Source organism: Lasioglossum baleicum, chromosome 11, assembly GCF_051020765.1.
Source record: "Lasioglossum baleicum chromosome 11, iyLasBale1, whole genome shotgun sequence".
Lineage (NCBI taxonomy): Eukaryota > Metazoa > Arthropoda > Insecta > Hymenoptera > Halictidae > Lasioglossum > Lasioglossum baleicum.
Window position 1 is genome coordinate 14,572,967 of NC_134939.1, and position 20,608 is coordinate 14,593,574.

At 38.7% G+C, this 20,608-nt stretch overlaps 1 protein-coding gene across 11 annotated transcripts in view; it reads left to right on the forward strand.

Annotated features, from left to right (window-relative positions):
- Window positions 1–20,608, forward strand: part of LOC143213626 (rap1 GTPase-activating protein 1) — a 159,036-nt gene that overhangs the window by 100,664 nt on the left and 37,764 nt on the right. The window contains exon 1 of one of the 11 annotated variants that reach the window (XM_076433679.1): window positions 22–11,212. The exons of the other annotated variants lie outside the window; for them this stretch is intronic. Within the exon in view, the coding sequence (XP_076289794.1) occupies window positions 11,057–11,212 (156 nt within the window). The 5' untranslated portion in view covers window positions 22–11,056. Of the gene's footprint in view, window positions 1–21; window positions 11,213–20,608 lie in introns of those variants that run through there. 11 annotated transcript variants of the gene reach the window in all.

The following is a 20,608-nucleotide window of genomic DNA, read 5'->3' on the forward strand; positions in this document are numbered from 1 at the left end:
TCGAGTATGCATTTCGAATCTATTCTTCGCGATGAAACCAATACTTTCTGGGGACTTTAAGGGGTAGAACCAACACAATTAGGGTTACAACACGATACCGGCACCCGTATGCTCTTCAAATATATCATCTCACTTTGTTGGAACGGTTGGATAGAATTTCTCATATTTACCGTAGCGGCCGGATGACGATCTCGTAAAACCATCATCAAAATTAACGACAATTTATATCTACACGTCGTTTCTCACGCTCACTTTACATTACTTTCAATTTCAACGAACTCTGCTCGTGTACAACTAGCTATTATTCGTTGTTCAAACTCGTAGATGAAATAAATTATTTTACTAGATTCTTGCACGTAATATATGCTATCACAGTATGGCTCCACTTTTGCGTTTTTTCCGAAATAACACATTTACAAATTTTTACTTTTTTGCTTGTAAAACGAAATGGAGTAAATGTACCCTTTTAGTGCTGGGAACGATACGTTGTTGCCCGCACTTCGTTCTTTCGGCACTTTTCTCTCATTGTCAGATTCAACTATTGCTTCGACGCTAAAAGGTTTTAATGTTTTCTTACGTACAGAGAACTTCCATGCAGCGCTGACCACTCTAAATTTTTGTAGTATCACTTGGACTATTCTCAGGAAAAATCGAATTTGAGTTTGAACAAAGTACATAATTTGAGCACTAGTTAATTACTTAAATACAAGATTAATTTCACCAGTCAATAGTCTTTTTTTACGTTGAAAACGACACGACAATATTAAATTTTTAAATGTTCTCGGCGCAACGGTTCGATCGTTTATTACAAATTATAAAGCAACTTTGCTAATTGTCAAACAAAATCAACGTTTCGATCCGAGTTTCGATCTTCTTCAAGATTTATTTGAATCGCGTCTGTAAATTCAATATTTCTGTTTTTTTTTTTCAAAATTGCTATAACATATTTGAAGGTGAATTTGAAAGGTCATAATATGTTCTTAAATCCACTCTTACGAATATACCTTGTTGGTAAATCGTTATTAACTTTCACTTTTATTGGAATCAAATACATACATTCAATTGTATGTGAGAGAACAGTTGATGACAAAAGTAAAGTTTATTGGAAAATTGGTCGGTAATGTGTTAAGAAACATTGTACATTCGTTAAAAATCGATATGAGGAATTTGATTTTTTAGCTCGTGAACAGCTAGTACAGCTCGTGATCATTTAGTACAGAGGCTTGGCTTTTCATTTACACATTCAGGGGCACCCATAGGAGCCACGTGGAATCGGAATCTCAATCGGTCTGGCAGAAATGACTCGAAGATAAATGAACGTCATCAACCACGCTACGAGTAGCAAAAAGCTTCAGGACGAATCGTTTGGTCACACACCGCTTGAATTTCAATCAGAATCGTTCGCATTGTCTGTCTCTCGAAGCAGTGTCTATAAAATTTTCGGTTCACCGCACCGGTTCCGAAGGGAAAATCGTGCGAGTCACGTGCTAAACTGCCCTAAGCCAGGGGTCGGAGTTACCGAAAACAGTTGCGGTATCCATTCACCCTACCATCGCTCTTCCACGTCACGGCGATCAATTACATCGCCGATTTTCCTATTCGTCAACGACACCGCAAATTTCTCCGATAGACAGTCAGCATGACTCTACCGAATCCAGGTTTACACTTCTCGACATGTATTTACTTCAGCATCGAAGCTCAGCTAAATTTGGAAGAAAAATATTTTAAATACTGTTTAGATTCATACATTAAGTATGAATTTGATATATCTTTTTCAGTGGAAGTAAATTTGAGAAAGAAATGGTATTTTAACGCGAGATTCCATAATAATTGGAAGCACACGTTTATTTTAGTTTATTATTTTAAATGTAGATCTCATATTTCGGTGACACAGAATCGATTGAACGACACGGAACAAAAATATTTAAAAATAAAGCTCTACCGTTTTAAATACCCTTGAAGTAGAATGTTCTGTTGAAGTACTATTTTAACACATATTTTTCTGCAAATGTTTTCTTTCAGAAAGATACGCAGTATGGCAACATGAAAAAATGGAATTGTCAAATGTTAAATTGAATCGACAATTGTATTCTCGTAAAGTATTCATTCATTAAACAAACGTTGTAATCGGACGTTGTTATAAAACGTTCTATATCAGCTTATGTAAACGTAAAATATTTAGCTCTCAGATAATTGCCACGTTAATACTGTTCGAACTGATTCAAAGGAACCAAATTTGTCTATAGTAGTTCACAAATTACACACAAATTAATCTCCTATAATAATTGCATCAAATTGTGTAGGAAAATTCACATAGGATGTGAGAAACATAAAGAATATAAAAGTCGAAAGAATATATAAGATTCATTTAGCCGCATCGTAAAAACGGCTAGTGCATCCTATCTTGCCTCTGTAACTTTTGCATCTGCCGTCCAAATGCGACATCCGTAATCATGTGTCTAACACGTGCAGTCATGTCGTGAGAAACGGATTTACGTACGTTTTGCCAACTCCAGATGTTCGGGAAATCCGTTTGGTACAATTAGAAATCTTCTCATCGAAGATGAGAATTCATCGATATAGTAGATTTTTCATTTGTAGCACGCACAAACTATACACAGACTTAATTTAAGTTAAGTCTGTGATCTATAGAAGTAGACGAATTACCTTACGAGGGTACATGTACAGAGAGAGAGTGTACGCGATCTGTAATACCAACGTAGTCACAAATCAGGTGGGTTTCTCTCGCCCTCTGCACCGACAGATAGTACCTCGTCGGTGCCCTCTGCACAAATAGAACAGTCAGCTAGGGAACTAGCCGTACTGTTGGCAAAAGCGAGAGGTGATAATAACTTATCGACAGTCGGTAAGAACACCTCATGTCGGTTATAGTGGAATCTTCTTTCTCAATTGTAACTAAGTGGTCCAGTCATCGCAATAATTTTCCTGTTTCTAAAGTTATCTTATTATGGATGGAATATAAACTTGAATTTGTAGAAAGTACGATATTGCTGTAACACCTTGCAATACAGAGTTGGGCAGTAATTAATTACATGAGTATTTAATTACATCTTCAATTACACGTGCAAAAGTGGACTATAATTACAATAAGAAAAAAATTAGTGGTTTATCTAATCAATAGACTGCGGATCTTTATGCATTTATGATGAAATTGGTTAGGTGAAATATACAACAGTAAAAGATTTAAGAAATTCAAAAATGTTGTAATGTTGCTTTTCATGTAACAAAGTCGTTAAGGAGTAAAATCAATTTTTATGTTATTCCTGCTTCCCACAATCAATGCAAAACATTTTTATTTTACGTAAAGATCCGCAGTCTACTAATCAATTACTGATAAGTATTGTACCTATGAGGTATTATATCAATTTTATATTCAAAGAAAGAATCAAATTCATATAGAATCGAATTATTCTAGATTGGAAGAAATGTTTAATTTTCGAACCCTTTTCGCAAAGGGTTAAATATCCATTAAAGGTTAAAGTCCAGTTAACGGTAAACTAGATTTATGCTGCATCCAGACTTCGCGCAATAAGAACAAATTACGAGTATAATAAGAAGTTATTGTACTTTAACAGTTCGAAGAAAAGGTTCGGAAACATCGTAACCGTTTGAAAAGTAGGCGATTCGCGTACAACGCGTGTACAGCGAATTTCCTTTGTCTTCTGTCTCATTGTTGTCAATGCAGACGGCAAATAAAAGTTGGAAATGCGGGTCGCAGTGTATTGGTAAAACGAGGTGCACATGCGATCCTCAGGATGTAAGGGGGAGAAGCACGTTTCCGGCCGTGCAGGTACGCAGACCGGAAGTGCTGGTTGAACCACCACGATCAACCGTGATGGTGTGACTTTAACCGAACGGCCGGGAAGATTTTCTGATTTCTGACTTGCTCGTTGTCCGTGAAGATCGTAGATTCGACTTTGACGACGACGTTCACGGTATACATACAACGGGTCATTGTACCCCCCCCCGCTTTTACGTGGGAATGACCCCGAAACCAGCTTGTAACCGAAGCCGAACTTGACATCGTTACGCTTTCAGCATATTATGAAATCGCTATCGTGCCACAAAGGAAAAATCATTATTATCGTACAGAAAATACGCTGACCTTAAATTATTCATCACGAGACTAGCCATGCATTACTAATATGTGTCGCATTGTATTCGAGCACAGTATAACTATGTATAGTACATGGTTTTATTTCTCGTCGATAATACCTTGCTGATAAACTTCAATGCAGACGACAATGAAAACAACTACGACCATACAGCGCTTCATAATTACTACTGCGGTTCTCTACGCATTTATGAAGAAATTCGTTGGGTGAAATATGAAATATTGAAAGATTAAACAAGTATTAAAACATCGTGATGTTGTTTTTTTATGGAACAAAGTCGTTAAGGGATGAAATCAATTTTTAATGTTATCCCTGTATCGCACAATCAATGCAAAAAACATTTTTATTTTGCATAAAGATTCGCGGTCTAATTACTACAATCCGATCCGGAGAGAATCGCCACTAAAATTACTGTACCATTATTCAAAATATCTAATATTATTTTTATTGGTTTTTCACCGCGAAAGATTACAATATTATATATTTACTCGATTTCGCTACTACGTTTTGTGCTAAGTTTAAACCTTTTCGCCCCTCATGCTAATTTTACTTATCAGCCACGAATCTGCTGGCATTAGCGCTGACTTTAGCCGTCATGCTACGTAACTTAAATCGATGAAACACGTGAATTACGAGTTTACCTTTACTCGAAAGTACCCGTACCATTAGTAATAGTTATTTATGCGAGTAATTTTGAGGTGTTCATCCTACCTCATTCTGTTCTAGCGAAAATGATAGAACCACAAGCTTCAAATATTATACATTTACTGTTATTATGCTACGTCTCAATAAAATTATTATACTAGATCCACAACATTGTCTACAGTATTGTTAAACGTGTATTTGCAATTCGCAAACACCAATACTTCATAAAAAAAAGTAAAAAGAAATCAGTATACATGAGTTGTCGTTTCAAAATGAATTGTTATAATGTCGTTGCTCCGTCAGCATAATGACATAACTGCAAAAATTGAAATTTTACAGGACAAGCAAAAGAAAAATAATTCCAATTTGTCTTATTAATAGAATGGCCTATAGATTCGGTTTAATTCTTCTGTGAGAGTAGTTTATAGACATTGTAGGGTTATTATTGCAACTTTTAAGTTATTTCAATTTATAAAATAATAAATACCAGCCCCACAGTAACCAGTACCATATAAATACGTCATTGTTCTTCTCAAAATGCGTCATTATACTTTCGGAGCAGCGATGTGAGGTTGTCAACTTATGCAAGTGACTCTAGTAATTCGATCACCTACTCATCTATTGTATAAACACTCCTGTAATGCTAGCTACACATACAGTAAGGAGCATAACTGATTCCACACACTTTAAATCAGAACAACTTTTTTATGAATGGACCAAACGACTTCAATTTCTCTGTAAGGCTAAACATTGATTTTTACGACTTTTTTTAGCTGGGACAATAACGAAAACTTGAAAGATGTGTTTGGTCAACTTGTATAAATTATACATACGCTCATCGCATCTTTCTACGAAACTTCGTAAAACATTTACCGCTGTTTTGGCTTGTTCAGCTTCCTTCGAGTCGATGGAGATTTTATTTCGATTTATATGTAGAGGTTTTTAAAGTGCAGCGAAAGGGAATGAACACATTAATATATTATCAGTTATAATTTGAAGACTGTTCGATTATCTTACTGTATATTTGTTGACATAGGAGATCTTGCCTTCATGCCTCGACCTTAAAATCCGCGCTGTTCCGAGAGAAAGAAGCGTTACGAGAGTCTCTATAAAAAAATTATACCAGGTTAGCAAGGAGAAAGTAGCCCGTCAATCTAGTTCGTATTGCTCCCAGGAGAAATATTTGTGGATGGGTAGATACGTGTGATTCCACACGTTGCCGCTTCCCGATAGTTATTCAAACGCGCGCAGCTGTCTGTTATCTCGCATTTAAAAAAAGAGCCGAGCTCGACATCGATATCTATTCATTCCGACCGATGAAATTTTCATTGAGACGAAACTGTTTCTTCTCCAAATGGTCGGCGGAGTGTTATCGCACGACGGGCAAACTTCCGCAATTCAGTTTATTAATTGATGCTCGTCTCAGTCAGTAGAATCAGGCGAAAGTTTCTCATCTGGGAGATAAACAAGAGAGCACCAACAAGCTAACTAACAACTGATCTAAATACGAACTTAGTTTATCATCGTTCGTTGCTCGGCATCTGAAACTTCCGAAACTATAATTATGAAGCTTTTGTAGGTTTACCTATAAAAAAACTGAAGGTGACCTTGATAACTCTGGAAGAAAAATTTGTTGCAATCAGCTTAAAGCTCTCCTTGAAGCGCGTTATTTCAGCTGAAAGAATTTCTGATCGAACCGCCAGCAACAGAGTAATCTAAGCGAATCACGCTTCGAGAGGGTTGAAGAAGTGCCATCAATTACGTGACCGTAGTTTAGACATTTTCGCAAACTTCTAAGAAAACTGTAAGCCATTTGGTCTGTAAAATACGACTTGTACGTTATACGTAGGTAAATGGCTGCCGTTGCACGTAAAAATATACTATTCTCTGAAGGAAAGATTCGAGAACGCGAAGATCCGCGTTAGCAGCGAAGGGTCGCGACAAGGTTAACGTTTTGAAAGAGTCGCGCGAGATATTCTGGATGTCCAGGGAAGAAGGTGAAATGGGTGGTGAGGTCATAGCGTCGCGGGACGCTTATAGCCGTGGAGCGTCGTTTTCGGGCGCAGGAAGTTGGGTAAAATAATGAAAGAGGTGGACACAAAGGAATGGGAAGCCTCAGTACCTACCTGCCTACCGGCAGCGAAATAAGTCGACCACGAAATGACATCCGCTCTCCTGCCAGTCTTCCTCCGCCATGACAGCCCGTTTCCTCTTGGTTTCACCTTCCTCCACCTGTCGTTACCTTCAAACACGAAAGAATTCGTCCTGCCGTCCCCGGCTAACGGAAACACCGGACCCAACCGTATGATCTTACTCCTGGCATGTCGAACTAATTTTATTTTTCCGACTGCAAGCTACTTTAACTCCGACGAATGCGTTCGCTAAAGGCAGCCACTTGTGCATCGTATCCTCCACTCGTTATATGTATCCTGCTTTTCAGCTTTCTTGGCTTCCATCTTTGCCAAATGTTATCATTTCACCGCTGATCTTCGTGCATTCGCAGCTTGCGAAAATCTTCCAGAAAGATGCGCATACTTATGTAAGGATACACATACATATAACAGCAACGTAGAATTGGTAGAAAAGTACCAATCAATTTTGAAGTTTCTTGTGATCCTCTATATCCTGTAATGTACACGCTGCACTGCTATAAAGCATCGAAACTAAGGAGAGCAGTAAAAAATAAGAACGAGACGATTTCCGAACATGAAGGGTTAAATTGTCAAGAACTGACGAGTCGGTCACGAGTCATAAAGCGCCACGCGCGGAATAGTTTCAGTTTCTATAATAACAACGTGAAGAAAGCGTGTAAAATACTTTATTCTTAGTAACAAATCACGACACGAACTGAAAATGTTAAAGAACATTTGATAAATCGTTCGACCGCTACCAGTTGGAAACAGAACGGAAATAGGCACGCTGTAGAGCTGCGCATAGTGATATTTCAAAGTAAAGCTACTTTTCGTTGGATTCACACGGTTTTCTACTTCTGAAAATCACAATTTAAGACGTCGATTATTTTGTTTGTATTTACTCGACGACGTATTAAAAAATGCATCAAATATTTCCAGGGGATACTTTGGTAAAACAAATTAAAATGAACAAGTTGCAGATATTTGTATGCAAGCCACGTAAATGATGCGCTTGGAAAAAAAAACTAATTTAACACTAACCGTACCGGGTGCAAAATGTATCGGTACTAATTGATTTTCTGGAGGTCGGTTACTGTTTCGCTGTAGATTCGATGACGTCATTGGGATTAATGGTGTTCGACGTAGAATTGTTTCTCTTCCTATCAAGTTTACTGTAGGTTATTTGCTTGACCTACTTCTGAGGGCTCAACCGAAGAGAATGCTTAGTATCAAAAGGATTATTTCAAAACGTTTACTTTCCGTTAGGTATCTATACGGAGAAAATCTACTCGCGTTATAACTCGGTTATGGCGGTTTGCGAGTATATGCAAAAGATTAGACAGAGATGTCACGTAAACAATACTTGTCTCGTATAAGATCGTGAATATTTAATTATAATAAGTGGACAGCGGATATTTATACAAAATAAAAATGTTCTATCTGAATTGCAACAAACTGGAGTGAAATAGAGATTCAATTTCTCTCTTAATATGGTCTCTTAAAAAAAAATAAATTATAGGTAATTAAAATGCAGATAAATTATTTTGTAGTAATTTGTAAATAGCAAAGATAATTTAAATAGCAAAATAAAAATGTTCTATCCGAATTGCAACAAACTCGAATGAAATAGAGATTAACTTTCTCTCTTAATATGGTCTCTTAATAAAAATAAATTATAGATAATTAAAATGGAGGTAAATTATTACGTAATAATTTATAAATAACAATGATAATTTAATATAATATTATATTGTAATACATAGGTTACCTATCGTAATGAATACATTTCTGTAATAGTCTAATGCTGATAGATTTGGTTTTATTTGGAAAAATAAAACAGAGTTTGGATCAGTGCAATGATTTAACTCCAAGTTATGCCAACGAAACCATTAATAGCAGTTACGTTTATCGTTGCTCGCTGATTTTTACTGAATGAATATACATACAGTTCATTTCTATAGTCCAACGGACATCGAGGTGAATCAAATCAACTCTGTATGCAAAAAAACTAACGGCTACAGCTATTTTGCTGAACATGTACACACAACGCTTTGTCTTAATGGCGAAAAACAATTTTTTCCTTGGACTACGGCAACAATTTATCTCTGTCATTAGCATTAATTTTTCAAGGTCAACTGTACGAGGTAAAACGTGGTACGATTACGAATTCGCAACGGAGAAAAACACAATTAGTAGGAACAAAAACATTGGTATCAATTTACTTAATTATATTAATTCAATGTTGTTGTTGTTGTTAGAAAAAGATGTTTGCATTGGTTGCAAGCAGAGGTGGGCATTGTTTGGCGAAAAAAATATTTGAAATACTGTTTAATATTTTCGATTTTACTGACTTGTTAGTTCACAATAAAAATTGCTGTTGCTATTGAAGGTTCCATTAAAAAGTATTTAGCATCGTACCATAGATTTTTCATAATTATGCAATAATCACCGGTCGATAATGTATTAATAGTGTCAGTGGCGCACCCAGGATGTAATCTTGAGGGGGACCGAGTTGAACCCAGCCCTAGGTTTTGATGACCTTTTTTTTTAGCCAAAATATCTATCAACGGCACCCAGGGCTATTCCGCGATTTTAATTTTGGAAACTGAACATTTTTTATTTGGGGGGGCTTGGCCCCCTGGCTCCCCCCTGGGTGCGCCACTGAATAGTGTGAGCGAAGTAACTCTAACGAACGAACGTTAAAATCGGGACCGTGATCGTGATTCTGGGATCACTGTGATAAATCACGGTCGGTGACTTTGCACGGCGTCGCCACACTCGTGCATACCTGCGTAATTCTTAAGAAAAGAATCGATAGATCGTTAAATCGCAATAAGAGAGAGGAAAAAAGGAAGATCGAAGTTCCCGTGGCATCGAGTTTACGCGCTCGATGGCGACCATGGCAACGTTTGTTCACGGTACGACAGCAGGATGTTGAAGCGATTGGGTCTCGCGGGGCGTGGAGGGGCCAACGTGCTGCGGCGTAGCAGGGCGGGAAGGAGCGTTGAGGGGAAGAGAGCATGAGAGAAAGAGGGGCGGAGGAGGAGGGGCATGGCGGAGAAGCAAGGGGGCAAGGGACAGCAGACGAGGCAAGCCTCTCGAACCGTACGGTCTCGGTCTCTCGACGGTCTCGATGCCAGTCGCGTTTCTGCACTTCCACCTAGTCGAGGTGTCTGTACGCGCGAGATCCCTCTTCTACGGCTGATTCCGTTGTGTGTCCGCTTTTGTTTGTGCGCGCGCGTGTGTACACGATCCTTTCTGGCGAACGCGCCCACGGTGTAAACACTTTCTATTCTGACCTCGCTCGGTAAATCGAAACGTGGGCGACGAACAGAGGTGGCCGGAGAGACCGCGCGACCAGTCAGGAAAAGAGTGACACACTCTTACACACGCACACACATATTCTCACATACAGAAACACACACACACGCACGCATACATTCACACGTGTACACAATCGTCGTTCGGTGGCGATTCTGTGCGAAGTTTATCGCTCGGTAGAATCGCGGAGATCGAATTACAAGAATGACAGTGAACGTCAGGGTCGGAACGAACTATCGCGTGTCCCAGCCTCCGGTGAACCACGAACGAATGGGATCCTAGTTCTTCAGTGTGGTTGTACGCGGGGGACACGCGCGTGTAATGTCAGTGAACAAGGCACGCTAACTTTCCGCGTTCACCAAAGGCTCGGCGGCGAAAGGCGAAAGTTTTTGTGTTGACCCCGGTGCTGCTGCCGATCGAAACTCCTGCTGGCTCGTTTTGCCGCGGTGAATCTGCCTTGTCTTATCGTTGGCAGCGTTCAACGTGTTGCTTTGAAACGATTCTACTCTGTTTCGCGCGAGTTTAGGGCGCGTCGGCGAGAACGAATTAGTGGCACGTATGTATGCCTTGCTCGGATACCAGTGCGATCTGCGGCCAAGTCCGACTTCATTTAGAATTTCCTCGAGAGGAGAGTCTATTATTCGGAGCAAGCTATACGTACACACCATAAAGGGTGCAACAGGACACTCGCGTTAGGTTAGGTCCGGAGCATCGAAGATCGAACTGGTTCCCGTAGTGCGGACGTCCGCGGGGATACCGACGCACGGTTGTTTAGTGGTCTCTTCGGGCGATATCGAGGATACAGTAAGACTGTAGACGGTTATGATGGGTGTATTGAGGTGGAGGCACGATCTCAGATCGGATGCCGGCCAACAGCAGCAACAACAACGACCAAACGCAGACCGGTCCTCCACAGGACACAATAATCATGCGCACGCGCACACCCACACGCACACACTGCCGAAACTTATATCACAGGTGAGTTTTTCCCGCGCTCTTCCGACACCCTCGCGCGTCCTGATCATACTCGATTTCGGAGCTGGGTAACGTGTTTAATGGGAAAATGTTATTTCAACCCCTTGCCGGTGTCATTTTGTCCGGAGCTGCAGTGATTCTGCAGTGGAAAACGTCTTTACTTTATTCATGAAAATCTCGTAGAAGAGAAAAGAAAATTTATAGTTTTTGTATGGCTTCAATTATTTGGTAAAGTTAGCGATCGACAACGACTTGAGACGACCACAGTATGATAATACATATAATTAGACGGCGGATCTTTATGCAAAGTAAAAAATTTCTACATCAGTTGCAAGAAACAGGGGCCACCTAGAAATTTTTGTCTTCTTCTCATTATCTTGTACAGTTGAAAATAATACACCGATGTCCTTAAATCGTTTTAATATGTGTTCACTGCTTTAAATTGTACGTACCTATTTTTGTTATAAACGCATAAAATCCGCAGTTTACATATAATACATATGATAATGCATACTGTGGTCGTCTCAAGTCGTTGTGGATCAAATTCGTTTTCGGTTAAAGGCGTTGCCGATCAAATCTGGAGTCGGTGGAAACCGTGTCGGGGAAATTTGTGTCGGTTGATTTCCATGCGACTCCGTAAAATCTTAACATCTCCAACTTGGAAAATATACTCCAATAAAAAGAAAGAGCTCGAGAATCAATACAAATCTAATACCTCGTCGATCAATTCACGAATCGACAAGTTAGCATAATTTGGCTTGGCAATAAAATCAAGTTTATGAAAGAAATGATAATTTAACGCAAAAATCTATAATACATTAATTCATTTCGAGTTTAAATACGACAATTTGCATCAAAGTCCTGTTTTTAAAGCAGTATTCTTGAAATAAAATATTGTTTTCAAATAATATTTTTTCTGCCGAATTCCACTTCTCAGTTTCTCACTGCTCCGTGAATTCTCTCGGACAAGTCGAGGGGGAATTCGGTCGATTTGACTGGTATTAACTCACGACGTTGTACTCTACCCTCGTCAGTTCCTCTTTTGCCTCGCTCTTGAGATTAGGATGTTCTTTGCTCGGGATTAGGGGACTGCTTATCGTTTGAATCAGATGTGCGAAGGCAGAGTCTGTATTGCCGACAGATGTAGTATAACGGCGAAAAGGAAACGTACGGACTACTGATACCTTACCTTCCATTTTACGAATGGGATGTGTGTTCCCAGCAGGGTTGTAATGCATGTTATCGTAAAATATATATATGTACTACGAAAGACCCTTGTATTATCGTATTACAGTTCACATTCGAACATTTAAATTTGAACTTACAAGAAGCTTTTTCCTGTATTATATATACTTACCGGTGAAAATTAAACATTTCTTACAACCTAGAATAATTCCATTCTACGTATTTCGCCTAACTGGACCATCTTGAATATCTTTGTTGCTTTTAAAGCTACGTCAAATGTGTCTGAAGGACAAAGTTGAATGGTAAAAAATCAATTGCAAAATTTGCCACCGAACAGACAGACAAACAAGAAAGCGAGCTAATAAAAACGTGGTAATAAAATGGGGCTCATACGATACCAAAAGGATTTTTGTTTTTATCTAATATTTCTGAGAGATATGAAGGTCACCTTCATTTATTTAAATGGAATGAGGTACTTTTTTATACCTCTTTTATACTTATATGAAATTATTATGGATCAGTTATGGGCTTGTAAGCATATTAACTTGAGAACATTTTACACGTTAATTTTCATTTCTGATAGAATTTATTCGAGGTATTTGTTAATTTTCACAGCGCATTAATTCGGAGAAAGTCCCAAGTCAATGACTGTGAACTGTTTACACAACGTTCTATAAATATTAGCCCGCGACATGATACGAGAGATTGTTAAAAAAAAAATGCAATAAATCTTGAAGTTGGCTTTATTGGAGGCTTGGAGTTATTGATGGTACTTAAACTCCCGGTCCAACAGCCATGTGCTTTAGAGATGCTCATCTCACGTTTCATTTTCGACTTCACGGCCTCCTTCAGACGCAAACACACACGAGATAAATACACACGAAAGTTGACAAGTAGTCTACGCTATGTGTTACGCATCGATTTCGAGAAAACTCCGTCGAAGAGCAATGGTTTAAATTCTCGCTCGTTTTGAACAAGTTATGCATATATTCATAATTATAAGAAATATTTACGTAGTTCGATTTGAACGCTAGATAAGTGCAACGAGAAATTAATTTGAACATTATCAAGATCGCAACTTATTACGAAAGTGTAATAAATACAGTAAGGAGCATGACTGATTCAACGCACTTTAAATCAGAATAACTTTTTTATGAGTGGAACAAACGACTTCAATTTCTCTGTAAGGCTAGAAGAATTAATTTAGTAAATGACGTCTAATAAATAAGACATTCTACTACTTTTTTAGCTGGGCCAATAACGAAAATTCAAAAGATGTGTTTAGTCAACTCGTATAAATTACATACGCACTGAAAATTTCCTTGAAATTGGTTAATTGGTTTACGAGTTATAAGCGATCACAAGTGGTCAAAATTGCAACTTTTTAAGATTTTCGGCCTTACCACTTTCGATCGTTTATAACTCAACAATTTGAATGAAATTTTCGAAGCGTATATAATTTATACCAGTTGACCAGACACATCTTTTGAATTTTCGTTATTGGCACAGCTAAAAAAGTTGTAAAACTCAATTGTTACTATTGTCTTTCACGATTCCGTCCAAATGCATTTTTCCAAAATATTTTTTAGACGTCATTTACTAAACTAATTCTTCTAGCCTCACAGAGAAATTGAAGTCGTTTGGTGCATTCATAAAAAAGTTATTCTGATTTAAAGCTGAATCAGTTATACTCGTTAGTATACATCTCATAAAAGTGGAATGTTTGTGCATAAACCTTCTGTCAACAATCAGTTACAGACTACAAAAAGTTTTTTAAATGAATACGTAAAATTCCCTCATTTGCAACATAAAATTCTATGCCGAAGGGGATTGGTTGTCGGTTTCATAGTCGATTTCATAATGATTAGACAGCGGATCTTTATGCAAAATAAAATGTTTATACATACATATATCATTTGCATGGAAACGTAGCTGAATAAAGATGTATTTCTTGTGTGAATTTCAATCGATTGCAAAATAACGTCTCCGTATTTTTACATTTCTGAAATCTTTCTTACTGTTTGAAGTTTCAGCTACCGATTTTCGTCGTAAATGCATAAAATCCGTCGTCTACTAATGATCAGAATCTAATACATCATTATCGATTACCGAATGCGCAGTGGCGAATATTTAAATGTCACGGTGACATCTAAAATGACTTGATAATTGCATCGCTCTATTACCGTTGCCCCATAATAGCTGATAACCGAACCGGTAAATGGAATAATCGTTGAACCGTCACGCGCAAGAGCTTCGCGATTTGCCACATTCCGGAACAAGTCTAGCCGCGATCTTAATTCCCGGCAGTCGTGTGTATCGTTTACTTCCGCGTATTTCCTTTTCGTGTGTTAAACGTTCCGCCATGTCGTATTGCCGACGGGGGGAGAAAGAGAGAGAGAGAGAGAGAGAGAGAGAGAGAGAGAGAGAGATCACACCGTTGTTATGGTTTTTGCGCGCGAGCTTGACAATCCTTCAACTGTGCGAAGAAACGAAGACACGTACAACATAGAAGATTCTGAGAGAATGAAGACGAGTGGTACGACGACCAAGTCGAAACAGCGGCGAAACAAAAGAAAAAGGATCAAGATGGTGGTAGACGGGATGGAAAGGTGCAGTGCCAAGAAACCAGCGCGGTAACTGTAACCACAAAGATCGGCTTCGCGGTAATTTTCCTCTAACAACCCGTTACTCCATCGTTCTGCGCCGCGAGACGCTTTAAAAAGTCCCATTTTCCCATGACCGGCCCCGAGAGTCCGTGGGTTACGTCTACTACGCTTCAAGATGCTCGCTGCTCACTGCTCGCTTGCTGGTTCTGTTGCACTAGTACACGCATACCGACTAAAATTCTTCTACACGTACATAATTACTCGAAGGGAGGCCGGTCGGCTAGAGAGTTAAAGACTCGATCTCCAACGAGAGTTGCCAGCACGTGCTCGGAGACAGGTACTCAGATGCTTGTCCGCAGCAAGCCCGAACGCAGGAATTACAATTGTCCTCGAACCAATACGCGTTTAAACGTCTTGGAACACGACGACTTATTAATGGCGTCCACTTGGTGTCGGTACTCCGCTTATTGGATCGCACCGAAGCGATGCGATGAGACGCGCGACGGCTCGAGCATTGCGCTTAGGTCTGCGGCTTCTGTATTTACACGACGTCTTCCGCCGGCATATTGATATTTCGATTCTTACCTACGCTCGCCGAGCTATCGTTTCCAAGGGAAAAAGATGAGGAGGCTCTATCCTCTTCGCACAACCTTGCCATTTTAAGAGAGGTGTGGCAATATTAGCAGAAATTGTATGTTTATAAGGAAAGAATAACATGCTGACGATTTATGCAGATTCTTTGAAACCGTGACAATTTCGTAAAAAATGATTGCACCACAATAAACTCCGACTCATTTTAAAGGTAAAACTGCTTGTTTCGTCCTCCGTCATTCGTTTTATTCCCAGATTTGTTTTCACGATGTAACAGGCGAGACACTGAAGACATTTTTTCTCGGAAATGCTGTACAAAGGTCTGTGTGAACTTTGAAAAATTTTGTTCGTGTCTGCAACGACGGGAGATTTACAGATTAAAGCTCCCTGTTTGCAACGACACCTTAAAAATTGACGTACGATTTTTTTAGTCATTATAAAACAGTGAAAGAAAGTCGTACGTCAATTGTTAAGAAGTCGTAAGGAGTTGCATTCAAAATTGTTGAAAGTTTTTGGAGACCGACCGGTGATTATTGCATAATTTTAAAAAATCTATGGTACACGGCTAAGCACTTTTTAATGGAACCTTCAATGGCAACAGCAATTTTCATTGGGAACTAACAAGTCACCAACAATGTCGTCATCTAATAGTTTCATTTAAATCCTATCCTATTAATAAAATCCTATTAATAAGCTTCCGGTAGGTAAAGTGTTAAAGAACCCTCCAGAGACGACATTGTCCAATACCACGGAAGTTTATTATTTTATTTTTGTCCCATGACAACGCACTGTGCGTCGTGTAAAAATATTTTTGGGAAATGATCACTGCTTCGCGAAAGTAGAGGCTTCGAAATCAGTCCAAGCTTATTATTATGGTTTTACTATTTGCATGTTGGAGCGCCGTAAACGCGGAACGCACTTGGTTGGTAACCTAATAATTCAGTAAATATATTCTCCGGCAGAAAATCGCAATTACACGGTCGTGATATTGGCTCGAGAAACACAGGATTAAATGGAGCCGAGGTTGGTAGCAAGAATCCCACATAACCACGATATCCACATCTTTCCACTTTCCCCTATTTCCCTTCACATGGCCAGCGACTCTCCGCGTGGCCGTGCAGACAGGTTCGTCCGTGAGAAATTCGCCTCGCTGCACCGAGCCGGAGTTGATAGGCTCTGTCCTGTGGTACCAGATGTCGAGGAAAGCATTGAAATTGGTAGCGGGGATATATATGTATACATAGAGAGAGTATCGGAGACCGTGACGTTTAAATTTCTGTTCCCGACCATAGTGGTATCGTCAATTAGAGGTCTTTCACACGAAGTCGCACGAAGCGAAACAACTCGCGAGGAACATTGATGGGAATAGCAACGTCTGTTTGGACGAGCTCGTGAAACTTTATTCGTTCAACGTTTTACTTTAAGCCGGAGTTCACATGTATTCTACCGTAAGCTAATCGCCGAGCTGCGGGTGTTTACGCATTTTCTATAAGTGTATGACACTTATTACGACGACAGAGTCTTCCAAAGTTAACTGCTCGATTTTTGTGTCGTTCAAGGCTGAGTAGAATTTTTATCGGGTAACCGATTTCTTTCCGTTTGCAGCTTCTGTGAGTCAGCTCTGTAATTTCCTTTCGGCGTAAATATCTGCAGTCTAGTAGCGGGGATTTCTATGTAGTATCAGGAATGAACGACATCACGCGTAATAATATGCACATTACGATTCTATGCTTCGATGCTATACGTTCATCGTGTGTTTTCCGTTCCGGATATTGGCAATTGTCGTTATATAAAGCTGTTTGACGTTCCAGCTAAAAACCGATTTTTGAGAAAACCGCGGAAATGTGTGATGTTTAAACCCTTGACTTAGTGCAATAGCGATTTCAAGAGTTGGATATAGTGCCCATATTTTTGGGAGCGGAATAGAGGATAACAAAAAAAGTAGGTACTACATAATACGACACACGTATACAGCAAAAAATAACACAACCTTGATGTGTTAGAGGATTTAATGCATCATTTGTTGCGAGGAACAAAAACAACATCTTATGAAGCTAAATCTTAAAACAACAATTTCTCACAACGGAAGAAAATAGAAAATAGTGCTGAGAAATATTTCTATTTCTTAAAAAAAATTCGGGAACAGGATGTTTGTTGAAATACAGAACTGTCCCCGAAAATATAGAACGGATGGCCAGGGTAGATATAGGGGCGTATAACAGAGAGGAAACTGACCTAAAGTGACCTGCAAGATTTGACCCTTCCTCGAATTACGGAAACCACTGCAGTTCCATACAAGCGTATGTGATCCTCTGTTTCTTGAATTATATTATTATATAATTCTCATTTGGTATTGCTATATGTATCATGTATGCACTAAATTGTTACATTACTTTGTTTACTTCATGACCGATCGGAACATATAATGAACATATTTTTGTAATTGTTAAATACGGAAGTGGTTTGCGAGAGATCACAGGATAAATGAGGAATATTATAATACAACGAAGTACTTGATTTTTAATATAATAATATACTATAATACGTTGTAACAAGAGGAATTCGTCACACCCTAAACATAGTCGATTCTCTCGGCGTATGATTCACCGGTTCTGCCCACTTCGTATTGTCGTAGACACAGGGTTCGATAATAATTTACGTAATGGCTTGTCTGCTAACGAACTCTCCGCACTTTATTGTTGCTTCAAAACCGCCTTTGCTTCGACGCGTATGAAAGTCCATACATTTCGAGAAGTTCAATCAAAGGTCTCCCTCTGCGATCAAAGAATAAAATAATCTTAAACAATTTCAATGAAAAACTTACGAAACAATCAATTATACATCAATTTTTCGCACTCGAGTTTGAATTGGGTTTAAAATTGGGTAGGCCCCCAAACAATGTTTTCCCAGGGTCCCAAAATTAACAGTCCGCCGCTGGTTCTGACAAATATTGCGTAAACGAAAAAGTCAGAAATCGATGGTCCGGAATAAATTCACTTGAATTATTTAATCTACTATTTTCACTACGTTAAAATTATTAGTGAAAAATATAAATCTATACATACTTAGTTCCTGTGTCTCTTGATGCACAAACTTTCTTACTTTGAATGTAGATCCTCTGGATTCGATGAATTCACGGCAAAACTGAGTAGGTGGAATTTAAAACACAGTGAACACATTAGAAGACAGTAGTAAACATTAATGTATTATTTCCACTACACTAAAATGATTAGCGAACTTTATACTTAGTTCCTGTGTCTTGCAATTGATGCACGAACTTTCTTACTTTGAATGTAGATCCTCTGGATTTGATGCATTCACGGCAAAACTGAGCAGGTGCAATTTAAAACACAGTGAACAGACTAGAAGACATTAGTACACATTAATGTATTATTTCCACTACACTAAAATGATTAGCGAACTTTATACTTAGCTCCTGTGTCTTGCAATTGATGCACGAACTTTTGATTTTGCATAAAGATCCGCAGTCTGCTAATAACTTTCAAATGATCGTTTATTCCTACACCGTCCGCCTTCGCATTGTTTAAACGAACAATTCGATACCTGTCGATATCGACGAATGCGATTTATTGGTAACATCCGTACTGCAGACGTTTGTTTATTCGGTTTTCTATAAAGTTTTTTTTACAGTCTGCTCTTTGTACAGCTGCATTTTGTATCGACGTTCTCTCATTCACTTTCAAATGGTTCCTTTCAGAAGCTCTCGGGATGCTTTCATCTCCGGTGAACCCGGAGCAGCCTTCAATGCTCTGCGAAAACAGTTGTGACTCACAAATGGGTATAACTGGATTCGTCCGTTGAAATTTCTTCATTTGCATGCGCATGGTAAAAGATTAGAGCTGCCCGCACATTCGCCGGAATGGAACGTTTGCGTTGCAGCCAGCACCGCAGCGCGGCTGCGAGACAGGCTATTCATACTATGTATATGATTGACCAACAGTCGATTAAATATTGTCACAGCACATATGTTCCGCACATACACATGTATGTACTGCAATAGTAGACTTCCTTCTGTAAAACTGCGTATGCATATTCAGTTATATAACAATTGGAAATTCAGTTTTAACTCTTTCGCAGTTAACGGAATACATTGGAATAGGAATAGTTCTACAGGGTGTGTTCTGTAGTTAACCTTCAGTTACTCGCACTCCATTTTCTACACGACTTTATACGACTCCGACATAGATAAATTTTTATCCAATAAAATAACCAGGGACCAAAAATAACAGTTATTCTAAAATCTTCTACGATAAAAATCGTTAATAGAAAGTTGATTATTACTGAAATTTAAGATAACGTACACAAAATATAAAGAGAAACATTTACCAACGAGAGAAACAATTTTCGGTTACTTATAATTCTTATAATTTGTAACCAATACAATTATAGTCGATGAAATACTTGTTATTCCATGACTTTTTTTCTTTTTGGTTGTAACAGTTGGAGAGTCCCTAAAAATAACCATATAACTGATATAGTCGACACCTTTGTTTACGCTTGAAGTTTTAAATTTAAAGTTTTCATAAACAGAAACTAAATTGAATGCTATTTCGTCCCTTAATGATTTCAATACAGGACAAGTCATATATAGTAAAATAAAAATTTCTTACCTGAATTGCAACAAACAAGAGCGCAATAGAGATAAATTTTCTTCCTTATTATGTTCAGTAGGTTGAGAATATTAGTATGTTTAAATGTTTCTAATATTTTTGCTATTTTACACGACACCTACTCATTTTTGTCGTGAATGCATAAAGATCCGCAGTCTACTGATCGCTTTCGTGAACGAAAAAGATGAAGCAACCAAAATTTGCGCGGCATTCACCGCGTCAGATTACCGAAAATATATCAAGAATCGCGGAAATTCCGCGTGCCGATACTTTTTGGAGCCGCTGTATACTTACGAGCGACAGGTACGTGGAAAAAAGAGCACATACATATTTCGCAGCCGTAACAGCGTACGGGTCGCGTACGAGTTGACTGCAGTTTCGTTTTA